Source organism: Pinus tabuliformis, chromosome 2_1 (assembly GCF_031772625.1).
Source record: "Pinus tabuliformis cultivar Carrire ecotype Pingquan chromosome 2_1, CPIR1, whole genome shotgun sequence".
Lineage (NCBI taxonomy): Eukaryota > Viridiplantae > Streptophyta > Pinopsida > Pinales > Pinaceae > Pinus > Pinus tabuliformis.
The window spans coordinates 391,015,940-391,041,470 of NC_142299.1; the positions used below are offsets into that span (position 1 = coordinate 391,015,940).

The 25,531-nt window shown below is 38.0% G+C and overlaps 1 protein-coding gene across 1 annotated transcript in view; it reads right to left on the reverse strand.

Annotated features, from left to right (window-relative positions):
• Window positions 1-5,622: 5,622 nt before the first annotated feature.
• Window positions 5,623-25,531, reverse strand: part of LOC149200506 (uncharacterized) — a 52,233-nt gene continuing 32,324 nt past the window's right edge. The window contains exons 2-4 of the mRNA XM_089402748.1: window positions 22,838-23,409; window positions 22,432-22,651; window positions 5,623-7,080 (exon numbers count right to left, since the gene is read on the reverse strand). Of these exons, the coding sequence (XP_089258874.1) occupies window positions 5,761-7,080; window positions 22,432-22,651; window positions 22,838-23,409 (2,112 nt within the window). The 3' untranslated portion in view covers window positions 5,623-5,760. The remainder of the gene's footprint in view (window positions 7,081-22,431; window positions 22,652-22,837; window positions 23,410-25,531) is intronic.

The following is a 25,531-nucleotide window of genomic DNA, read 5'->3' on the forward strand; positions in this document are numbered from 1 at the left end:
AACTTTAATAATTTAATTTCCAAAATGTAGAAGACATGTGGGAAAATATAATGAAACAAAAAGATAGCAATTACTTGGAAACAGACTGGAAAATCATCACACAAGAATCTCTGAACAAATAACACCGGTTGCAATAGCTTATATTAAACTGTATACACAATATATCAAAGTTTTTGTCAAAATGTTTCAACCCTTCTTCATTACACAACCCTTATCTTTATAAAGAAAGATAAACTAACTAAAAACATGTTTCTAGCAAAGCTTTAACTACAAATTGCTAAAAATAAAAGAGATAAAGTGTATCTCTCGCATACATGCATAAAAAACTTTGCAGGCCTCTCTACATCTAAAGATCATGTTGTTGTTGAAGTCATAGTTGGAGATAAAGATCACCAAGTCGAATTTGATGAGGTGGCATCCAAGTCAACAACTATCCATGAGTTTTTTCCTCACAAATTCCTGAAAAATAAGGTTCAATGATCCCTTCAAAACTCCAAAACCGTGATAGTTGTTAGAAAAACGAGAGAGGTTTTTTTAAATGGGTATGTTACAGACAAAACCCTCTTCGTTTTAGAAAAAATCATTCTCGTTTGTTTAGAAATCGTGCCCAAAATTATTGTGTTGTATAAGAACAAACAAATTTTTAACATACCATTTTACAAAAATGCTTTGTTACTCTCGTTGTCAACGCATTTTCCTTTTTTTATTTTCAAACACACGATAACACTAACACTTCTATTGTCAACACATTTTTAAACTTTCAAAACTACAATAATGTTGATACTCTCATTATCAACGCTTTTTCCTGTTTATTACAAATTGGTGCTGACACTCACGTTGTCAGCGCTTTAAAAATTATAGCCTAAAATTGTGATAACAGATTCTATGAAATATATTTATATTCTCACTTCAAATTACATATATATAATGAACGAAATCCTAAAACATTTAACCGTGTTTAAGAAATGTTAAGCTCTTTCATATCCACATTTCCCCAAGCAAAGTAACTTTCATAGTATACTTCATATTTTCACTTTATTTTGATATTAGTAGAGTTTCACCTTGGTAGTGGTAATGAAACCACTAAACAACCTAGATTCAAACCCTAGCATGAATGGAGCCCTTGAGTGTGTGAATGAAAGTCACTATGCTTAGTGGTTAAGATAGAATGCCTTGGTAAACAACCCAGATTAAAATCTCAACAAGTATATGGCCCTTCAATTTGTGTGTCACGAAAGATGTTTGACCACCATGCACATTGCTTCTTTATCAACAAAGTGACTTTCTCAAATCTATCATGCTTTGCATACAAATCATTTCAATATTGTGGACACATTCTCTCAAAAGGAGATACAATCCCATATTTTGAACCAATGGGTAAAATCCAATCGAATATGAATATGTTTTGAAATCCACCACTATATGAACAATGTTACCAACTTGACAAAATCCCTTGAAATTGTTATTTTTTAATGTCACTTTTAGTTTCTACCTTTACTTCCATTTTGAAAAGTGGTGTTACCATTAATACTCCTTTTTTAAATTAAAATCAACATTTTTTGCAACCATAATCTGAACAATTTTATAAAGTTTTCAACAAAAACCTTAAAATCAAGCTTCAAATCCAGAAGTAGAACTATCAATAGCACCATTTTTTTGTATTTTCAAGCTTAAAGAGACTACTTACAAACTTTCAAACTTGATAGTCAATTTTTTTAATTTCAAGGTTAACGCGACTACTTTCAAACTTTCAAATTTGATAGTCAATATTGTTGCGACTAAAATTTTAAAATCAACTCTCAAATTAAAAAGTGGTGCTCCCAATGACAACTCTATTTTTTCAAAACAAAACAAAAAAACAAATTTGTTAAATTCATGGCCTTGAAACCACTAGCACCATCTTGCAACAATATCAGTGGCACCATCTTTTTTAAAACTTAAATTACAACAATAAAAAATATGACTTAAACATTTGATATTCTGCAAACAAAAATCACAAATAAAAATAAAATTATATATATATATATATATATATATATATATATATAAACATTTTCAAATAAAAATAGGAAAAAGAATAATATATACATATATAACAAAAATTCTAATTAAAATATAAGTCGCAAGCGTTGGTTCAAGTGGTCTAAAGCCAGACGTGAAGTTCTTTGATATTATTGCAAGTTGTTGATCATGAGTTCAACTCTCTTCAATTCCCTTGGGGCAAGACTGATTAGTTCAACTCTCTTCAATTCCCTTGAGGCCAGGCATGTAATCAGGGGTGTCAGATTTAAACAATTTAATTTTGGAATTTCCAGTGCTTTCATTCCCAGTTTTATATATATATATAAATAATTTTTTAAATAAGTATTAAAATAAAAATATTAAATAGAGTCTAAAAATCCTAATTTGAAATCTATACTTCTCAAAAATCATTGTGATTTCCAAATCTAATAACAAAATATTAATCCATAACAATTTTCCATTAGTACTTTAGTGCTTTCAGATGAAAATTTCAAATAGATCATAGATTTTCACAATTTAAAATATGTTTTTATTAAAATATATGTATTTTTAAATGTATAAATAAATTCAAAATCCTAACGAACCCCTAAAACACTCTTTAAATTGTACATGCAGATTAAATAATTGAGACTCACCCATTCTCGCTATATTTTGAATAAAGCCCTAAAGCACTCTTTAAATTGTGCATATAGATTAAATAAAAGCACTCTTTAAATTGTGCATATAGATAAAATAACTGAGACTCGCCCATTCTCGCTGGATTTTGAATAAATAAGCCGAAAAGATCCAAGGAAAAGTCAAAAACGTACTACAGTTCAACTACATTCTTTCCATTTCAATATTGCCTGAAGAATGCTCCATTTAATATTTCGGTTTTATCGTTTCTTTTATTACGCCTCTTTCCCTTTTTTTCAATTCAGTGCACAGCATCAATGCATACTATGGGCTCTTAATAACATGCTCCAATCTGAACTTTGACACTGAATCAGTGCACAGACTTGAACATTCCAAAAAAGTGTTCGTCCCTGGTTGGCATCTTCCAATCAAGGCACCCTTTGTCCTTACCTTCACATCCTAATATTTCTTAATTATAATTTATCATATGTATCATCAAGTCGCAACCATAAGATTATTATGAATAATTAAAACAAATAAAATGTTATTTATGGAGACACTGCTTTCTTTTGGTAATTAACTGGATGGTTGGAATTTCAGTTTTCCAAAATGTTGGGCCGAGTCCTATGAGGAGCATTAAAAGATATGGTTTCGATCATATCTCCATATATATTCAAGGAACTTTACTCGGTAGCTGATTCCCTTTCCAAAGATCGATCATTCCGTGAAGAGGCAGAAAACCCTGATTTTGTTCTGAGACGGTTCCACTGTTGTTTCTACTCAAACATTCTAACTATATGTTTTTGCATCAGGTTTTTCCCTCTATTTTTACGGACGCTTTTATGATTTACTCCTTTATGTTTTGGATAAATTCTTTTTGGCTTATTCTCTCATAATCATGAAGAACACACTTGTAAAGCAGAAAAGGACCTTACCCTTTCTCAATTCCTTGGGAATCCTTGTGTATTAAAAGCATGGTTGACTAATCTTATGGTGACCATCAGTTTTAATCGGGAGAATTTTCACAAGTCACGAATTAAATCTGTATCAAAAACAAAATTGATGAAAAGTCAACGATCAATTCTGTATCTAAAAAGAGCTTGAACATGTTTTTATTACATAAAAGTACTAACGTCATTTCTCACTGCTCGTTAAGGTAAATATTTGTTTGAGAAATCGATGGTTTCATGCATGGTTCTATAATAGAATTCTACCGAGGTAAGCCAAACTAAATTTGACCAAAGCATGTGAATTTCACCCCACTCACAGCCTACTTTACAGATCACATATTTGGCTGCTCTATTTAATTCATCAATCGTTGTTTAGCATAATGTAACTGCAGGCAGGTCTATCAGAAACAACCTTATGGAGTTTCCGCAACAACCAAAATAACCTGTGTAAACATATCACATCAATCATGTCACATATAGACCCAGCCAAATGGTTTAGAACATGCGTTTCTTCATAAGAGTTTACAGGTTCAGATCCAAAGTGGGTAGAGTATGTATGCCTTTATAGACTTTAGCAGTCAAATTCCTGCTTGGAGGTGGGTCTCTTGTCCCACAAACAAGGGGTCTCATACAACAATTTGGTGTCTGTGTTCACTGTGACCTTAAAATTAAATTATTATTATTATTATTATATAATGTATCTAAATGTTCCTTGGAGGGGAAACTAAGAGTAAAAATATTTGTGACCAATTTGTATACTCCAGCTACCTCTGAAAATCTCAGTGGTTGCTTCACAGCCTGCTAATCCAATAAGTGGACATGAAGTTATGGATGCAAGTAAGCAAATTGAAACCAAATTCAATCTTTTGGCAAGTATTCTTGCTTTTGGGCTCCTCTCTTTTTTTCATCACTGTTACATTCAGAACAGGATAGGACTTCTAATTGCTGATGTGTGGAGGAGAATTTGTTAGAGTACTCTTTTGCTCCTCTTGGTAGACCTGTATGTGTTTAGAACTGTTAGGGTTGGTCATTGCAGATCATTGCTGAGCAACTGGGTTTTATGATGTAGATTTCTTTTCGTTTTTACTATCGGCAAAACCTATGTTCTCACAAATATGATAGAACCAATATTATAAGGCAAACCTGAGAATAGAAACAAACTAATCAGAGACTGTAATTGGAAGCTCTTTCAGAAGATTTTAAGAAATATTAATTGACATGAAATAAAGTCAAATGCATTGAACAATGCCTCAAATTCAATATTCAGGAAAAATGAACACCGCTAGGTAAATTCCATGAATAGGGAAGAAGGGGAAGAACTAGAAGTGGAGAATATTCCAATACTTTTAACGTGTAGAACATCCATTTTTCTGGCAAATGGCAAATGGGCAAAAACAAATGTGATCAAAACACTCAACAACATTAGCCCGGAAACATTTACAATTTTGAAGATGTTACATAACTGGGATCATGAAAGATAATAATAATAGCAAGGGTATAAATATGCTATGATAAACGACAGATGAAATACTGCATAACATTAGCCCAAAGGCATATTTAATCTTTTGAAAATATAGCATATATAGGATCATAGAGGTGATTCTAAAAAAATGCCCATGAATAATCTTTCTGCAATATCGCTAACCCATTTTTAATTTTTACCCATACTTGATAGCTCGATTACCGCCAGGGGGACTCACATTAAATACAGCATTATAGGAAAAGAAAAGAGAAAACCTTCAATTCAAATTGAGTTAACAGGCCATTGTTTGTGGCCTAACTATCAAGGACAGTACGGTAGCTTGTCACCAGATTCTGGAAAAACAAGCTCATTATATCCTGCATTAAGAATGCCAAATACACTTGATGTGACTAACCTATCTATCACAAAATTTAAATTCCCAGATTAGAGACATAGAATGGAGTGTTGAAAATCATTTGACTTTGCAACCTAGAAGCATCTACCACAGCTTTACTTAGAGATACTTATTCCTCACATCTAACTCATTGATTCAGCTTATTTGCGCCAACCATCAAAAGTCAAACACATCTAGCTAAATTATTTTGTGAGAGCCATCAGCCCACAGAAAAGGCACCATCATGCAGTAAACAATAAAACAATCCGAACGGAACTGAGTTCCACAAAAATCCTCATTACAACTCATCAGTCTTGTCAAATGAACTTCATTCCCTTGATTCTTATATGCCTTGATACCAAATACTGGACTAAAGCGTATATAATGCCTAACAATGCCAAAACTTTAATAGTTATTATATCAGCCATCACGACTGAAGGCAAATTGAGGGGCATGATCATTAACAATATTAGATCTGACTGTCTTGCATAATCCCACATAAAGCGATTGAATAGCACATGATTAGGTAATGTTAGCATCAATAAAGCTGCATTTTTTACAGCAAAGAACCAACCTGGACCTCCGACGTCAAGTCCCCAAGAAGAATATCCATGCCATACTTCATCCCACAATCTGTATATGGCAGATGCTACTAAATATAAGGAGAGAACTGCAGTCAAAGGAAAATATCGTTGTCTATCTCCAAAACCCGTAGAAAAGTTAGAGTCATGGTTGAGCAGCAGCAATATTGGTACCAGAATAAAAATTGCTCTATCGGAGCCCCCAGTCAAATGGACATTCAGAATCAATGAGATCAAGAAACACAGCATAGTTGCAACATTGCCAACTGAAGGCATCCATGCCCCTTCTGCAGCTAGCTTCTTTACCGTGAAAGAAGATGCCACGGATGATGCTCGACGTTGTTGAAGTAGACGATACTTTGGAACAAAACCAGAGCTCTTAGTTGATAAATTTTGCACTCTTCCTTTCTCTAAAGCTTTCTCCCTCATCAATGATGCCAACTCAATCTTTATTTCCAACGCTATCAACATGAAAATTGCAGCATACAATCCCAACAAAGATATCCGAGCCCCTTCAAGGGTTAACAGTGCAACAAACCTCTCATCTTCTCCATTTTCCGCATTCGCTAACCTCAACTGACCTTCCAACAAATACATAACAGGTAGAAGTGCAACGAGGAGTGCAAACACCCAGGGTAAAAACCTCAGGCTTGATGTCGAAGGAAAGTGTGTAAAGACCACAAAGACAGATGCGCATGTCATAGCTCCAACAAGCAAGGCATGTAGAATGGGAGTTTGAATAAAGAACTCAGCACAGATGTAGATGCCAAACGTGATCCCCACAACCACAGCGTATAGTAGTCTAAGTTCTACAATGTACTGCACTGGAATAGTTTTGGTGAATGCAGCCAATGAAGCAATAATTGTTGCTATAAGTAACCACGATGGCCAGGACGGTTTCTTGGTGATTGAACCATAGATGGAACTATCATCCATAGACTGCTCAGGTATGTACATCAATTTAGATTGAAATGACCATGTCTCTGGTAATGGAGGCTGCATAAATATAAGCAAGACACCAACAGCCACCACCAGAAGTAGCACGCGCTTCACTAACTGCAAAAAGAAAATCAACACAGATGATTACTAACAGTGTTCAGCAAAATATGAAAGCTTTATAATTTCTAATCTCTATCGTCTCAAATTTCAAGATTCAGTCAATATTAGAAACTTGGCAAATAGATTAATCATTACAGTCATGGTGAATAAACATATAAATAAAATTCACTTAAGGCGTAGAAAACACATGAAGTTACAATATCTGTCAAGTTAGTAGACACAATTATCAGAACGTAGCCATATCCTTCAACAAAATCTCATATCCTAAATAACTTCACCATCATAACCTAGAATTGAATGACATTGAAAATGTAGGTCATCAAAGCAGGATATCAGTTCGCAAAGCAAGATGACACAGAAGATCCCTATCCTAAGAATCTCAATTTAATATTTATAGAATCTTCACTGGAATTACTGCATAAGAATCAAGATCACAGTAAAGATAGACAGATATGGTGAACCTTCTTGTCACTCTTTTCACTCCAATCTTTCAGAAACGTATCTCAAACTAGCCAAAAATAAACAGTGAATTAATCTCAATTTGTTCTTCCAATGCCTAGAAAATAGACTCTGCACATCTCAAGCATATTCCAGAAAACGTTAACCATGAACTCAAAGTTCATTGTAACTACCATATCAAAAAGAGACTTTCGATCAAGAAATTACTCCATACAACAATGGACATTTCAAAATTTTAATGTGCAACTTACACTAACTTGAACCACGATTATCATTTACAAAGGTACAAAAAGGCACTTCTTCCTATAACTACCATAACAAAAAGAGTCTAATTCCCCCGATCGGGGTGCGAGCTGATGATAGGGCATCTCCGGGTTTCGTGCCATGGATATAGCCTCTATAAGAAAAGACAGCGAGCGGTCTTGTTACAACCCTCGCACACTTACTCTATACCGTAAAGTGGCATCGCGCATGCAGATCATTTATGGTGAAGGGGGAGGACGAAGGGACATCTCCCAACTGGGGTTTTATGACGGTAGCTCTGATCGTTTAGTAGGAAGTGTTACCGGTATGGTTACGGTTTTCTGGCAAGTTTAGGGACGAACGAGAAGGTGCCTCACGAGGTTCGCCACCTTGGTGCAGATGGGTTTCTATCTCCTCCCTGTGGTCGGCGGTCGGCGACAGCATGTTATCTCAATGTGCTTATCTTATACTCCTCGCCCTGCGTATCAAGTCCATATGTTATTATGTTGGAGCCGAGTCTCTGAACTGATGCATGAAGTTAGAAGGATACCCATCCGAAAAATTTGGAAGGAAAGTGTTGTTTTTTCTGATGGGTTGTCTGAACTCTGTAAAATTGTTTCTGTTTACTATGGAATCTTACTGTCTCGAATGGGCATATACTTGAGGTCTATGTACTGGAATTCAACATGTATCTCTTGCATGGATGATTGTGTTTATTTCCTTGTTTGTTCAATGAACTTACTGGTATTTAAGAGACGGGGTCTCCTGACTAAGGAATCACTCGAATTGACTCTGCGTTTTGGCTTAAGATGGCTTGGGTATCCCTGGGTTGATGTTTTCGGCACTTATCGACAAACCCATGGGAAATTGTTTAGTTTCTAGCCTTACCGCTCACTGCTGTATGGATTTTTGCTGTGGTATCGTTACAAGTTTTAGTTTGCAGTGTGTGTACCGGGACCTTAAGCCTATCAAGTGCTTCGAGCGCGAGGTCCGGCAGAGACTCTGTGCCTAGTGGCAGTCGTGGGCGCAACAAATATGCAAGGCAGCGTCAAGGAAGTAGCCCACCCCAACCTCGCCAAGCCCGAGGTAAGGGACGCAAATCCACTTCGAGACTCATTCAGGAATCGACTCAATCATACCAAGCCGGCACGCCAACTCAAGGTCGACAATTAATATTGGGTTGGTAAAATGAATCAAATCAACGAGCAGCGGGTGCAAAGCGAGATATAGAGGAATGGCGAGAGTTGGTGTTGGATCTTGGTCATTCAGAGGTCGGCCCTCTCAATACAAACAGACTGTTTACCTGTACTGGTTGATAAAGAACATCGTGGCTAGAGCTTTGATGAATCCTTCAGTTGGCCCTTCCAAAACTGATCCTGGTCTCCATGAAATTCACAAGGAATTGCAGGTTATTCAATTTCATATTCAGCAGTAGAATGCCCGCCTCAGCCGCATAGAGAGACATATTCCATGTCTCCCTCAGACAGAACTCCCTGGTTTGAGTGCGAAAGACCTAGCACCTGTGGACTCTTCGGATGATTAGTAGCATGTTTTGCATAGTTTTTGGCTTTAATTACTATTATGTATAGATGAAGGCTTTGCAGACTTTGATATTATGTTCTAGTTATTTATATTTTAAGAGATTTAAAAATACTGAGACATATATAGTTCTACTTGACAGTCTTAAACTATTTTGTTTTTTGATCGCTTATAACGCAGTTAGGTGGACAACAGATCTGGTTTCCCAATGGGTAGGTTGAAGCCACTTAACCATAGGAATATGGATGTAACATGATTTTTTTAAGAAAATGAATGACAATGTCCTGCCAAGCTTACAAAAACAAAAACAAGAGTCTATTTCAATCAAAAACTTACTTCATACACCAATGAACGTTTCAAAAATTAATGTGTAACTTACACTAACTTGAACCACGATTATCATTTACAAAGATGGCACTTCTTCCAAAATTCAAGGACCACAGTTTGTCAAAATTGGGAGGAACTTAATAAGGTAGACAATACCAGTGTTGATAATATCAATATCAGAAAACATAAAAAATGCATAATATATTCATTTTTTTTCAGATTTTTAAACATATAAAATAATAACAACATGAAATAAACACATTGGCACATAAATATGAAGAAAACACTAATATGTCTGATGTAGTGGATGCAAAATAAAAATGATACATCAAAGGTGATACCAAATCCTGCGAATCCCTGATAATTGTCCAATCAAGGACTCAAATGTGGAAAACCAATACAAAATAACATTACATATATAAAAGTATCTCATCATCATGAGTTATAAACTTATATGTAGCAAAACAAATAAAACTCGCTATCTAAGACCAGTGCCCTCTCCCTAGCAGCTATCTTTCTGTCTTGTTCAGCAATTGCTTCAAGAGCTTTTTGTATAACCTCCGCACTAAAAACCATACAAGGCATTACATCATGTGCAGGGAGTCTTCCAAATGCCCATCAAGCCTCTTCGTATAATCTTCTCGTTGAATAACCAACGGCCCATATTAGATTCTAATCAATGGCTCATATCATTTTGGCTTGATCCTCGTCTTCTTCTAAAAGTTTCACCACCAGTTTAATTAATACCCTTTAATTATTTTAATTTCTTAAGTTTAAACATAGCCATCCATTAAAAATAATTAATTATTTTAATAAAACCTTCTCTAAGTGGAATTTCCCACAACGATTTCTTTGTATTCTAGAATACATGTGTCCTAGCCTCCTTGCAAATTTTGAGGCTTAGAGCACATCTAATGCTACCAGAAATCAACAGTCCCTCTTAGCGAGGAATGTGCTCTAGTAATTCAACTTGCTAAAGCATCACCCTTCTCTGTAACATCTCCCTCTGCGCTGCTGATGTCTGACATCATTGCCCATCAACTACTGTGTAAATGTTGCATCCATGCTGCTGTTGGCTCTGCCATTGCCAACACTACATCTGCACTGCAACCTTCTCCAACTCCTGATGCTGCTGCAACAACAGAAAAGCATCCAAAACACTGAACCAAAGGTGTTCATTGTGATGCATCTATTGTTAGAGTTTTGACTGTTGTTAGTCTCTATGTTGTCATTGAAGCCACTACGTTGTTGTTGACTCTGCTCTGTGCCAACTGCACTGCTGCCAACACTAGTTTTGTGCTGCTCAGACTCTGGCGCTCCTAGCCGCTGCAATTGTCATCCTGCCCATCTGCAGTTCTTTCGAACTATAGTATTGATCCAAGAGGTGGACTCCTTAAGGATCCGCCCATCTACAGTTCTTTCGAACTATAGTACTAAATCACCCCACCTCCCCCTAGAGGTGTCTAGGAAATCATGGCAAACTACTACTCCTCGATTATTGTGGTTGCAGCCTGTGGATCATGTTTCTCATCCTTGTCCTTCTTCTTGAGAGGACACTCTATAGCATAGTGACCAACTTCACCACACCGGAAACATTTGATCTTTGAGACATCCTTCTTCCACCTTTGTTGCTCCTGTCACCCCTTTGATGCAAGGGCTGCATTCTCTTCCACCTCCTTGGGCTTCATCCCACTGTTGCTATCGCCATCAAGTTTGAACTTGACTAAATCTCACCTCATCTCTTCCTGTTGAAGAGCGGCCCACATTCCCTCCCAATTCGACAATTTCTCTCTGCACAGGATACTCTAAACAAATACTCGCCATTCTTCTTAGACAAAATTCAAGGCCAACCTCACCATCTCTATAGGTTGAGGTGTTGATCTTACAGCTACCAATTGGTCTCGGACTTCCTGAAGCTTTGATAGGAACAGATCAATGTGTTCCCCTTTTTCCATCCTAGATGATCTCAGCGTCTCCTCCAAATACATCTTTCGCTGCTCGAAACATCCTTGATATAGCGTAGCCAAGGCATCCCACATTTCTTTGGTCGTCCCTTTGCCAACACGTGATCCCTCACTCCATTGAGGATCAACCACTTGGCTTTCGCCATCTCAACCTTGTACTTCTTGAGTGGATCTGCATCAGCGAGTACAGCTACCACACTATCGACATACATCTTGAGATCATGCTCATTCAGAAGGCATGAGATCCTGGCCTTCCAAATCACATAGTTGGATGCCCCATCCAACCGATCTTGATCTCTCAGCCCATTAGCTGCCATCTCTGTCAACAAAATGTCGATCTGCCTCCTCTCTCCTCTGCGCTACTGCTAGGCTGGCCTATGCACTCCCTATTGGAGTTAATAGATCTACTCCTCTACTATTGCTCAGCAAATGAGAAATCGAATTCCCTGGCTAGGAATTCTCTGAGGAAGAAATTCCCTCAAATAGTGTCTCCTTCCCTCTTCTGATGTTTTCCTGCCTCAGCAACTGCTGCAGAAAACTGTGTATCACCATAAATGTGCTCTGCATTGAATCTGTCGTTGGGCTGCTCTGTCTGCCGCTGACAAATCTTAATCTGGAAATCTTACCTCTCTGTCGACTCACTCGGATAGAGATCTTCCTTAAGAATCTTGCCCTCCTGGCTTGGACTGCGCAATCCCTCTAGGGATTCGATATGCTGACTACGCAGCACTTCAATATCTCTCCTCTTCAGCGCTGAGCTCTTCCAATCTACTCTCTTGCTTCACCTGTGCTCTGATACCATGTGAAAATTCGAGAATCCCGAATCACTACTGCAGCAATTGATTATATTTCTCCTACTGAATCAAGTTATTTACAGTGTTATACAGTAAACATCGAAATAAACGTAGCCTTCACAACTTTAAATAATATGCGGAAACAAGAATCTGAGCAAGAAAAAAATAACACACACAAGTGACACCATTGTTTTTGGACCAATGTCCCTGCAAAAACCCAATGCGAGAAAACTAGTGCAGCAGCTAAGGGTTTGTATTATTATGCAGTAGTTTCTGAATACAATATTTGGATGCCTTACTGACTATCCAATACAGAGAATTTGACTGACAGAGAGATGAGTGTGATATACCTCACACTATCACTAGCAATCCAGTACTGATCCAGCGACTAAATGGCTAGCCCCTAGGTGCCTTTGCACACTTTCTGCACAATTATTGAGCTGCACTACGTCACAGCTTCTGGAAACTACGTCACTCCTTTAGGTTGATCAATTTGCCTCTAGAACTTCGACTTTCTGCCCTTTCGATCTCACACCCCGGCTTCTGGCTCTGGAACTCGATTCTCTAGCAAATTTCGGATCTCCTCTCAAGCTTTGCGTTGCCTCAACGTGGCACTACGCTGCCCTGCGTGGCTTTGCGCTGCCTCCTCTGCATTGTAACCATGGATCAGGAAATCTTCATCCGGAAACTATTCCTGCCCCTCACTGCAAGAAATCACCTCAATCACTTCTCCCGCAACTGTTGTGCTGCTCTTTTCAAAAATCAATCTCTTACTCGATGCGTCTTCCAAATGTTAGTTTTTGGTAGCATCAAAAGTGCTCTAGCCTTGAAAATTGGTCGAGAGGCTAAGGCACATGAGTTCTAAAGAACCTAGAAATCGTTTGGTGAAATTTCACCCGAATTGTATTTTATTAAAATAAATTAATATTTTTAATGGGGTTCCTAAGTCTAAACTTAGGGAAATTAAAATATTAATAGGTGTTAATCAAATATGGATGAGAATAATCTAGAAGGAGGATCAAGTCATGTTTTAATCTTAGCTGTTAATTAGAGACTTAATCTCGGTCGTTGAAGGCTCAACAGAAAAAATATAAAATAGAGGCTTGGGGTTCATTTGGAAACACACACACAAAGATTGAGGAAATCGATTTTCTGAGGTGAGAAGTTCTCAGGAGGAAAATCAATTTGGGAGATCTTGTAGCTGAGGGATAGAGAGCATCCGAAAGGACTTTCCGGAGAATACTGATAGAGAAGCAACACGGTAGCCGAGAGAGTTGACGTTGGGCCAGTCTGGGCCCACGCAATCCTAACGCAAAGCCAGAAGGGCATGCGCAGAGCAAAAAAAGTTGTCTGTCACACAAAATCCAAAATTGTCAGAACAGTCGAGAGAGTTGACGCAAAGGGCAGAGAAGGTGACGCAAAGCTAGCGCAAAAATAGCAAGGGTTAGCCAGTCTTGTGCTGAATCAACTGGAATTCTGTCGGGTGAAGTGAGGTAAAACTCACTCAAATTTTCCGCCAGTATTTTCTCTGTAAAGGATCGCTAGATGAGCATCCTAGATTTGTATTCAAATATTTCTCCTGCATAATAATAAACCCTCAGAATTGTTGCACCGGTTTTCCCGCATTGGGTTTTTCCAGAGACTATTGTGTCCAAAAATAAGCGTGTCCTATGTATCTTGTTCTTTCCTCTGTTTTCTATTTCATGAGATCAAATATTTAATCAATGTAGGCTACAGAAGTAATTTGCTTGAGTATTCAAAAGAATAACTTAATGAATGTAATTCAAAAATCAAGTAGGTGAAGTAGATTCAGATTTGTTGCAGTAGGGGTTCCTTCAGAATGTAGGAATTTTCACATGGTATCAGAGCATTGATTTTGAAACAGGAAGAGCAGATCCAGTGATGAGTAGTGAGGCTGAAAGCTGCACTTGGCAACAACTTGAATCTCCTTGAAGTGATTGCGCAGTCCTTGTCGGGAAGCAGATTCGAGGAAATCTCTCTTTGAGTGAGACAATAGAGGTATGATTTCGAGTTCGTGAGTTTGCAGAGGTAGAGGGAGTGACACAGAGCCTCAACGCAGTGCTTGAAGGGCGCAATTTATGTCGAGGCAGAAATCCGCTTGGAAAAGAACGAAGACACATAGAAGGGGAATTTAGTTCGTGAGTTTGCAGAGGCAGAGGGAGTGAGGTAGAGCCTCAACGCAGTGCTTGAAGGGCGCAGTTTCTGTTGAGGCAGAAATCCGCTGGAAAAGAACAAAGACACGTAGATAGGGAATTTTCTCCTCAAAGAACTTTCCACCAGAAAGTTCGAATTTCTCACTTGTTGCGCAGCTCAATTGGTCATTCCCTTAATGCATATTTCTTTCTACGTCTAGGGAAGAATATAGAAAAAGTAATATTCTTAGATTTTAGCTTATTTTGCATTCTTAACATATCAATATTTTCACTTAAATTACCAAGAATGTATATTTCAAAATTATCAAGCAAATTTCCAAGTTCATCTCAACTTACCAATCCTGATGTTGATTTACTTACTCTTACTACGGTTGGATCTCTAGGACTTCTGCCATACTTTATTTTCCCTCTTAATATGTGCTTACACAACTCATAGCTTTCTTCAAATGACAATTTTACTATGTGCTAAGCAGTGACTAGAGGAGTCAGTTCGACAATTGGGTGAGATGGCATCGCATGGGCTTATAGATCATGACAAGTTGGAAGATGCTCCCAACTATGTCATATGGAAGATCAAAATCTTAGTTGTTCTGGAGGAATATGATCTCGAGGCCTACGTCAAAAGTGTTGTAGTTGTTCCTGATGACAACGATCAAAAGAAGTACAAGGTCGAGCAAGGGAAGGCAAAGAGGCTCATTCTCGATGGAGTTCGAGATCATGTGGTCTCACACTTGCAGGGAAAAAATACAGCCCTAGAGATGTGGGAAGCCTTGTCTTCTCTGTATGAAGGCTCTTCCTAACAACGGAAGATGTACTTAGAGCAGAAGACAGGAGGAGTTAAGGAGGGACCTAGTGAAGGTCAACCTAAGTGGCCGCAGTGGGAGTGGCACAAAGACGAAGGAGGAGGAGGAGGAGAACGCATCTCTAGCATCTAAGGGACAACAGAAGCCAAAGTGAAAGAAGGACATTTCGAAGGTGAAATGTTTCAGTTGTGGCGAGATGGGCCACTATGCATCTCAGTGTCCTTTGAAAAAAAAAGATAAGGATGAGAAACATGATCCTAAGGCTGCTTTAACAAAGATTGACGAGGATGAGCTTGTCATGAGTGCCTACGCATCTCCAGGAGGGAGATGGGGTGATATTGAGCTGTAGTCGGGAGGACTACAAGTGCGCAGGATCCTTGAGGAGTCCACCTCTTGGATCAAATCCTTGCTACGGGAGACCAAGATTTAGTAGTAGCGAGATGGACTTACTGTCAGATGATGCAGTGGAGTGTTCGGAGGACAGATGCAGTTGCTGGGGACCAGAGACTAATCAGCGCAAAGCAAGGTTGGCAACAGTGCAGGAGTCAGCAGTAGTGCAGAAGATTCATAGGATCAAAATCAGCAGTAGTCAGATTCCAACATTCATTGTATTATGTTAAACACAGTTAAGTTCAGCTAATTTTGGATGTTTTTCAATTGCTTCTCTCAGCAACCGAGTTGCAGTACGAATGCAGTGTTAGCAGTGGCAATGCTAGCAGCATAGCAGATGCAACGATCGAGAGGGAGTTGTAGTACAGATGCAACAGTGATAGTGTCATGGGCAGCAGTACAGTAGCAGCAGCAGCACAGTGTTGGTGGCAGTAGCAGTGCAGAAAAGGGGTGCTTCAAAAACAGAGCAGCATGCAGGTGGACATTGTTGTTAGAGCACTTTCCTCGCTAAGAGGCAGTGTTAGTTCTTGGTAGCATCGGAAGTGCTGTAGCCTTGAAAATTGGTGGAGGGGCTAAGGCACATGAGTTCTAAAAAACCCAGAAACCATTTGGTGAAATTCCACCCGGATTTTATTTTATTAAAATAATTAATAATTTTAATGCAGTTCCTAAGTCTAAACTTAGGGAAATTAAAATATTAATGGGTACTAATCAAAATATGGGTGAGAATGATCTAGAAAGCGGATCAAGTCATGTTTTAATCTTAGCCATTGATTAGAGACTTGATCTCGGTCATTGAAGACTCAACAGGAAAAATATAAAATGGAGGCTTGGGGTTCATTTGGAAACACACGCAGAGAGATTGAGGAAATCGATTTTCTGAGGTGAGAAGTTCTCAAGAGGAAAATCGATTGAGGAGATCTTGCAGCTGAGGGGCAGAGAGAATCCAGAAGGACTTTCGGAGAATCCTGACAGAGAGGCGGAGAGAGCTTGCAGAGAGGCAGCGCAGTAGCCGGGAGAGCTGACACTGGGCCAATCTGGGCCCACACAGTCCTGACGCAGAGCCAGAAGGGTCTACTTAGAGCAAAAAAACTGCTTGTCAGCAGAATCTAGAATTGTCGGAATCGCCAAGAATTGCTGGAACTACTGGAAACTGTCGAAACAGCCGGGAGAGATGACGCAAAGGGCAGACAAGGTGATGCAGGGCTGACGTAGAGCCAGCGCAGAAATAGTCGGGCTTAGCCAGTCTTGTGTCGGATTAGCCGAAATTATGCCGGGTGAAGTGAGGTAAAACTCACTCAGATTTTCCGCCAGTATTTTCTCTGTAAAGGATTGCTAGATGAGCATCCTAGATTTGTATTCAGATATTTCTCCTGCATAATAATAAACCCTCAGAATTGTTGCATCGGTTTTCCCGCATTGGGCTTTTCCGCGGACTATTGTATCCAAAAATAAGTGTCCTATGTATCTTGTTCTTTGCTCTGTTTTCTGTTTCATGAAATAAAATATTTAATTAGTGTAGGCTGCAGAAGTAATTTGTTTTAGTATTCAGAAGAATAACTTGATGAATGTAATTTAAAAATCAAGTAGGTGAAGTAGATTTAGATTTGCTGCAATAAGGGTTCCTTCAGAATGTAGGAATTTTCACACCAAATGCCCATCAAGCCTCTTCTTATAATCTTCTCGTTGAGTAACCATTGGCCCAGATTAGATTCTAATCAATGGCTTAGATCATTTTGGCTTGATCCTCGCCTTCTTCTCGAAGTTTCACTCTCAATTTAATTAATACCCTTTAATTATTTTAATTTCATAAGTTTAGACATAGGCATCCATTAAAAAAAAATTGATTATTTTAATAAAACCTTTTATTGGTGGAATTTCCCAAAACGATTTATGGGTATTCTGGAATACATGTGTCCTAGCCTCCCTGCAAATTTTGAGGCTTAGAGCACATTTGATGCTACCAGAAATCAACACAAATGAGATGTATGAGGCAAATGAGGGGGGTGACCTCATTTTATTGGCTTGTAGAGGGTGTTTTTGGAGGGAAACAACCCTTAGTTTCCCTCCAAACCACCTAAGAAGCCTCTAAAAACCGGCCTGGTGAGTACGCGGCAACCGTGGCAATGAACAGGCAAGTTTATGTGGAAAAATGGCAAAAACGAGCCATGAACCCAGTTTTTTTCCTGGTTTGGCCTGGTGAATTGGCCGGTTTTTAAAACTATGGTTATTTTATTGATTGTTCTTGAGAAAATCGATCAATTACAAAGCAATTTGTCTCTCTAAGAAAGTTTCCTGCTTCTTCTCATAAATCTCAACTACCCCTCTTCTCTAGCACAGATCAGCTCTTGTTTTATAGGGAAAATCCCTATTTCCTTTGGCACTTCCTGCCTTCTATTTCTTAGGAACCCAACTTCTCAACCCTGTGCACAATCAATCTCCTATTTTCTAGCACACTCGTGATCTCCTATTTCTAGGACACAAGTTTTGCGCTCTCCACAATCAAAGACTACCTCACAAACTCATGAGTTGTCTTGTCACACAAACCTTGTGCACAAAGCTATGAATTCCTTCTATCTTCGTCCTCCTCTTTATAGGCCCAATTCGAACATGCAAGGAGACCTAGTTCAAATTTAAACTCGAGTTCTAATTGGCGAGTCAACTCTGAGTGACACTCTTTCTCTCTCTAATCAACATTGGAGTTCTTAACTCGTCCTTCCTTCAATCAAGACTAAAGAATAACTCGCTCTAAATGAACTTATAACTGCCATCTCGTTCTGTAGTCAAACTAATGAAGACTCCACTTAACTGAAGCTCCAACTGTACGCATGTCGACTTGATGATTATTCCACTAAATTGGAAATAACTTATCCTAACTGAAAACTAACTCATGAGCTCGCACTCATACTGGGAGAAGGACAATTTGAGGTCTTCACCGGCTAAGGCACAGGCCAAAAGAGTTTGCACGCTACATTTTCAACACACAAAAAACAGTCGACCAAAAACACCTAAAATATTTAAATTTTAATGAAATATATATATATATATAACCATGTGCATCCATATGAATCCAAGCCATTTATACACAAATAAGCAAAAGTTCTCATTGATATAGCATGTAAGGATGCACATAACCAAAATAGCACTAAGTGCAATCCATCTGTGAAACTGAAAATACATCAACAAACAGGTTCTAGTTGGCCTTTATCATCCAAAAAAAATAATGCTACAAAACATACCTACATATCATCAAAATCATTACCTATATTGGGATCTTCATCATCAATATCACCCTCTAAGCATTAAAATAAGATAGAAAAAAACGTAGCATGTCAAGTCAAGATTTTGTTTGAGTGATGGGTACATTTTTAGTAGGGTCATGATAGAAAAGTTCAACAACCAATGCCACTAACATCAAGGTACATAGAGGGATTGGTTCTCTTGATTAAATACTCATTCCATACCCTCGTACAAGACAAAATCCAATGGAAACGTTGTAAGCCCCCCAAACTTGAAACCCTGAAAAGCTATTAAGTTTGTTGGATTCTGAGTGAGATCTAAAATTCTACTTTCTCCATATGAAATCCAATGAGGTCGGAACCACTCTCAAACATCCGGAGTCATTTCATGGTAATGTTAAAAATTTACGTAAAAGTATGAAAATGAAAGATAAAGGAGAATGTCACTTTTACTTATATTATCATGAATTGCATAGCAATAATAGGGCCATAGGCTTAAATATTAGGCTTCTCTGCACAAAAGGTATTGAAACTCAAAAGGGGTGTTTATGGGCATCTCCCATCAATAGGGGTGCTTCAAGGCGTCCCCCTTTTGGGGGGGTGCACGCAGAAGCACCCATTTTGGGGAGACACGTCCCCCACATTGGGGAAAGGTTCCCCCTGTGTCTTCCCATGTCTCCCCAAAAGGTGGGATGTGGGGGAATGTTCCCCAAATGTCCCCTCGTCCCAAGTGTGTGGGAAGCGTGGGGTGCGTGCACCCCACCATGGGAGATGCGTCCCTGTGGAACACTGACAATAAGTAACAAGTTAATGGTCTACCTTCTATTATATGCTTAAAAATTTGATGTTTATTTTTAATTGCTAGAATCTAGATGGTTGATGCTCAAATAACTAATCATTATTGTACTCTGGATACCATTTCTATTTTGATTTATGTACAAATATGCATGTTTTGATTTATTCTGCAACTAATTTGGCATTCTGGATGATTTTTTTAATATAAATGCAAAATATAATATGTGTTAGATGCTTCCAGGATGCTTCACTCCCAAGGATTTTTGGAACATGATGCTCCTAACACTCCCATTCTCAAAAATGCTCCCACTCTGTGCAACCTTGTCATGGAGGCTTGTAAACCAAAAAAATGTTATGAAAGATGCATAAAGTACTTTAAAATAACTAACAGATACACGCTTGAACCTAATGGCTATATCCCCCCAAACTGTATAGACAGGAAGGGCCTCAATGATCAATAAGGAAAGTGGAGTAAACTCCGTCCTTTCTTAAAATGGACAACAGGTATGTCTTTCACAATTATTTGAAGTTAGTTTGGAGCAGTGCATACTTCAGAGACAATAATATATCGTCCATAGTTTCAGTCAGACAAATTTTGAACTGATTCAATAGTTACAAGCCTTTCCCTGTACTTAACTAATATGATAATAAGGATTTTATATAATTTGCATAATGTTCTTGTCTTCTAGTTTACATGAACAAATATAGATCCTCAATTTTTAGAAATTAAATCAATCTCCTGCTCTCTACGAGAAGATTTAAAATGTTTAACTGCCCAAATTCAACCAACAATGTCGGCATTCGAATAATGATATATTAAAATAAATTCAAGTGTAAACTGTCAAATTAGGTAAATCTTGAGTATTATTGGAAATATTCCTCAACGGGAAAGCTCAATGGGTGATCCTATGGAGTTAACAACACAAGCAAGAATGTCTTCATTTCTTGGTACTGAATGAGGTGCAATAAACCCGTTCTTTAAAGAATGGATTACACTCCTTAGTTACCAAACACAACTCCAAATTTTACTATGAATACAGTGAGATAAGGGGAAAAAATATCATATGGAAAAACTCCCATACAAAATAAATTCAAGAGTATACACTTCACTAATACAAAAAGCATGCAATTTCTTCAGAAAAACAACAAAAATGTAGAATCTAGATAATCAAGACTCAAAATGAAATGACAGCCATTCTTCAAATGTCCTGGCTCAAATCAGCTTGAAAATCAAGTTTCAGGGTTCAGCCTCAGGCATTCACTGTTCAGATTTCAGCATTTCAAATTTCAGGCAACTTGCCAGTCACTCGGGCATGTGCTTCACACAGGAGAGTCTCACAAATCACAACCACAATTTTCAGGCTTCAGCAATCAACAATTTTAATCCCAGAATGATTTCAGTGTTCACTGTTAGTAGTCACAATTTAATGCCAGAATGAATTCAGGCTACAGTAGCTATGATTTTCTGATTTTTGTCCAACAATTAGCATGCAGCCATTTTATTCGTGATTTTCAAGTTTTGAACCAGTTACTAGTGTAGTGTGACATGTTTCAGTCTTTAACCAGTGTATACACACTGGCTCCTGGCACAACAGACAGGACAGGAAAAGACAAAAAAAATGACAAAAGAAACACACGACAATGTAACTTTTTAATGAATATGCATTTTTTTGGGTTTCCATCAGCTCAACTTATATGGCATTTATTGCTGATTCATTTTGATATGGATACAGTTCGATACAGTCAATAAACCATGCCCCATACCATATCCAAACTGGGGCAAATTATTCACCCAGGCCAGATTTCGGCAAATTTCCATATCTGAACCTGCAATTCAGGCAAGCTCGATAACTAAGATATACTCTTTCTTTGGAAGTAGTACCTTTTGCTTCATTCTTTTAGGTTACACCAAAGGAAAAGCAGGGGGGATATGTGCCATTGATGAATTACAATATCTTTAACTATTTTATACTCCCACTTTGTAAGTAGTACCTCTGCATTCTCTAAGTTATACAAAATGGACAAGCAAGGGGGCATGCACCATAGATTTCGGCAACTTTCCATATCTGAACCTGCAATTCAGGCAAGCTTGGTAACTATGATATACTCTTGCTTTGGCATTAGTACCTTTTGCTTCATTCTTTTAGGTCACACCGAAGAACAAGCAGGGGGGATATGTGCCATTGATGAATTACAATATCTTTAACTATTTTATACTCCCACTTTGCAAGTAGTACCTCTGCTTCATTCTCTAAGTTACACAAAATGGACAAGCAGGGGGGCATGCACCATAGATGAATCATTATATCTTTCTACGTGGTGAGGACCAAACATAGAAGGCAGGATAAATATATTGTGGCCGGAATCCCTTGTTGAGAGTATTCAACAAGAGACAATGAATAAATAAAACAGAGAATTGAAGAGACTATCTGCTTATGACTCGAGAATTCAACATCAATGTTGTATATGCCAATATGGCAGATTTCTTCCCAGACTACAGCCTTCATTCATAATGGATTTAAATTATAACTTGACATTGAATTCATCACTCGTTTTAACTGTACCAACCTCTGAGGACACTTAACACGAGGCAACATTCAGTAAGTAAGAGATTAGGGTACCTGAATGTGGGAGAAATGCCGTGCAACAATTGGAACACATGCTAGGCCTGATAACAGTACAATAAATCCCAAAAGCAGACCATCTGATGGTGGTCTTCCATTCCACCACTGGAGAGCTTCAAAGATTGTTTGCCGACAGTAACAGACAGATACAGTAACAACAATAGCATGTGAAAAACCTTGCCATGGTTTCATTCTTGAAGCTGTTTTACCCTTGTCTCTGCGGCAAAGAATCCACCAAGCCAAAAGCAAAATATAAATACAAGGTTATTATTTTTGACATGTTAGTAATTGATCATTCAAAGATGGCAACATAACTGCACAAAAAATTGTCTAAGCAAAATTTTCGAGTTCAGAGCAGTAATTGTTAGAGGAGTGGAACATAACCAAAAACTAAAATACATACTTGTAAAGAAGCAATGGAGGAGACACAGCCAACAACAGGATGACAGTAGCCCACAGAACAGTCTTTGAAGTGAGAACAAGCATTGACAATTTTGCTGCGTACAAGCACGTCAAAATCCAAACTGCCTTGGGACCAATTCGATTGTCCAAGGCCAATCTTCTGACCAAAGCCAAACCTAAAACTGTCATTGTGATAACCATGTAACTGGGGTAAATAACATCATCCTCAAAACCAAAGTAATAGATGCTAGTATAGGTAAATAATCGATTCTCAATATAGCAGACTAGCAATGTGTGGATTATAAGACCACATTCTGTCACAACACGAGCCTTTGGAGGAAGAAGCGCTAGGCCTGGAATCACCATGGCCAGCACAACACTTGCAATGATGAACTTGCAAACGGATCTGAGTGCCATACCAGCTAACCAAATATTGAGATCCCAGTAGTTGTGCACAACAAACCATACAATTGGCAAGCTTGCTGAGACAACAAATATGAAATAAGATGATAGGTTCTTCTTGATGAAAAACTGCGATATATAAAAACCAGCAACAATTGGTGCGGGCAAGAACTGCACAAAAGGCAACAGAATCCAAATTCTCATGTCAAGAAAAAAAATGGAAAAATACGTAAGCACATCTGAATGATCATATGCATTGATTTCCTTATCAAACTTTAGAGTTACAATCAAAACTTATATGGCATTTATGCTAGAATTTTCCATCCCAATTAGAAATCACAGATCTTTTCTATTTTTGTAATGTCTCCAATCCTTGTGAAGCTACTTTTACAGCACTATGAGAGGGAGAAAATAAAGAGACACTAGTCTATTTAGACACCCATAGAGAGAATGACGAGTAGACTAAATGAACACAAAAATATCACATGATCAGACTGACAGATACATTTCAACCTCCATATAAAACAAGAAACATAATGAAAGGGAGAGAGGTAGTTCAAAACCACCATACCTACTATCCATGCAATGAATTCACCTACAGTAAACAAATAAAAATCTGATGCGTTCAAGTTATAAGTGAAACTGGCAATTATCCAAACTGTGTGATTGAGAATAACTTCGCCAAAAACTGGACATATAAGGTTCAACGCTAAAACACAAATGTTCAAGTCCATTGGTTGGCCCATTCAGTCATTTTGACCAACTGACCCAGGAAGTTACACTTCTTGCAAAAAGAATGAATTAAGAAGCAAATGTTCAATTGAACAATCCCCCGCATATTATTTCAGTGTTGGAATGCAATATACAAAACCAGGTATACAACTTGCAGAACAGAATGAAAACAATCAACAATTTATTTCTACAGTGTTGGGATAAAAATGTGAAACCAACCATTCAACTTGACTCTGCAGATAAAAAATTACTGCTGAAGCATAACCTGTTTGAAGAAAATAGTAAAATTTCCATGTATTGATTGACTGATCAAGCCTTCAAGCTAAATGGAAGATAATAACAAATTAATTAATAGGGGGATTATTTTGGGATATGTAAAATTCATAGGTTTTCATTGATAACAGGAATAAGAAATGTATACATGTGAAGGTGATACTTAAAAAAATGGGCATTTAAACAAAATATTTTTATGGAAGCCACGAAAAGGATTTCTTGTGACCTACTGAAATATTGAATGACATTGATTCAAGTTGTTACAAACAGAATGGAGATCTGTTACTAAAAAGCTGATAGGCATGTCTTCTCAATCCTAAGTTGCATGAAACTTGGAAAAGACAGGTACATCAGGAAAAATGTGGTATGCATATCTGTATGTATATATTGTTGAGCATTATAGCTTACAAAGGAACTACACAGTTTCAGTGTGAACATCCAAGTAGTAGTTCAAGATTTTTTGAAAGAATATTCTATTTTGTAATTCACTTTACTGAAAAAGTGGAAGTCTTGTATTGAGGCTAGCCATTGAATCTTAGAAAATGTATCTCGTGCATGCATCACTTAGACTAGGAGTAAACTCAAAAATAGATTAGGGGTTTGGTCTTAGCTAAAAGTATAAACTATAAAGTCAGGTCATGATGAGGTTTTACATACATACGTGAGCAGTTGAGTAGGTTGTGTGACCAATAGAAAGAGAGAGAGAGTGCAGGCAGCCAAGAAAGAGGCATTTCTGGGCAGCGCATAGTTCCACACCGTCATACAGAACAGTCATGTTGAAAACAGTAGCGAGAAAGGACTTCTTGACTTGTGCCTTAGTCCAAAAAGACCATAAACAGTCTTTTCTAAGTTTCCTTTTCAATGGTCAAATTCGTGGTTTTTTGGACGAGTTCATGGAGCAGTTAACTCGTGCGTACAGTTGAGGCTCAGTTATGTGGCTCTCGAAGTGTGAGTTTATATTTAGCGAAGAACGAGTTAGAAGAGTCAACTCGACTCAGTTAACAAATCAATCACAAGTCCGAGTTCTAAAATTAAACATGTCAGATATAGCATGAGTTAAAAAGATTAGGAGGAGGATGGGGGCACATCATTGTACCATAATCCATTATTGTTGAGCACGAGTTTGTGTGAGAAAGAGCTTCTTGCTAGGAGAGCATGCAAGGAGAAGCCTATACACAGTTTGAGAGAGAGAAAATTTCCTTGCTGATGTGTGCTAGGATGTAGGGAGAAATTCCTAAATAATAGGGGCTCAGATATGCGCTAGGAAATAGGGGCCAGATTGCGCAAG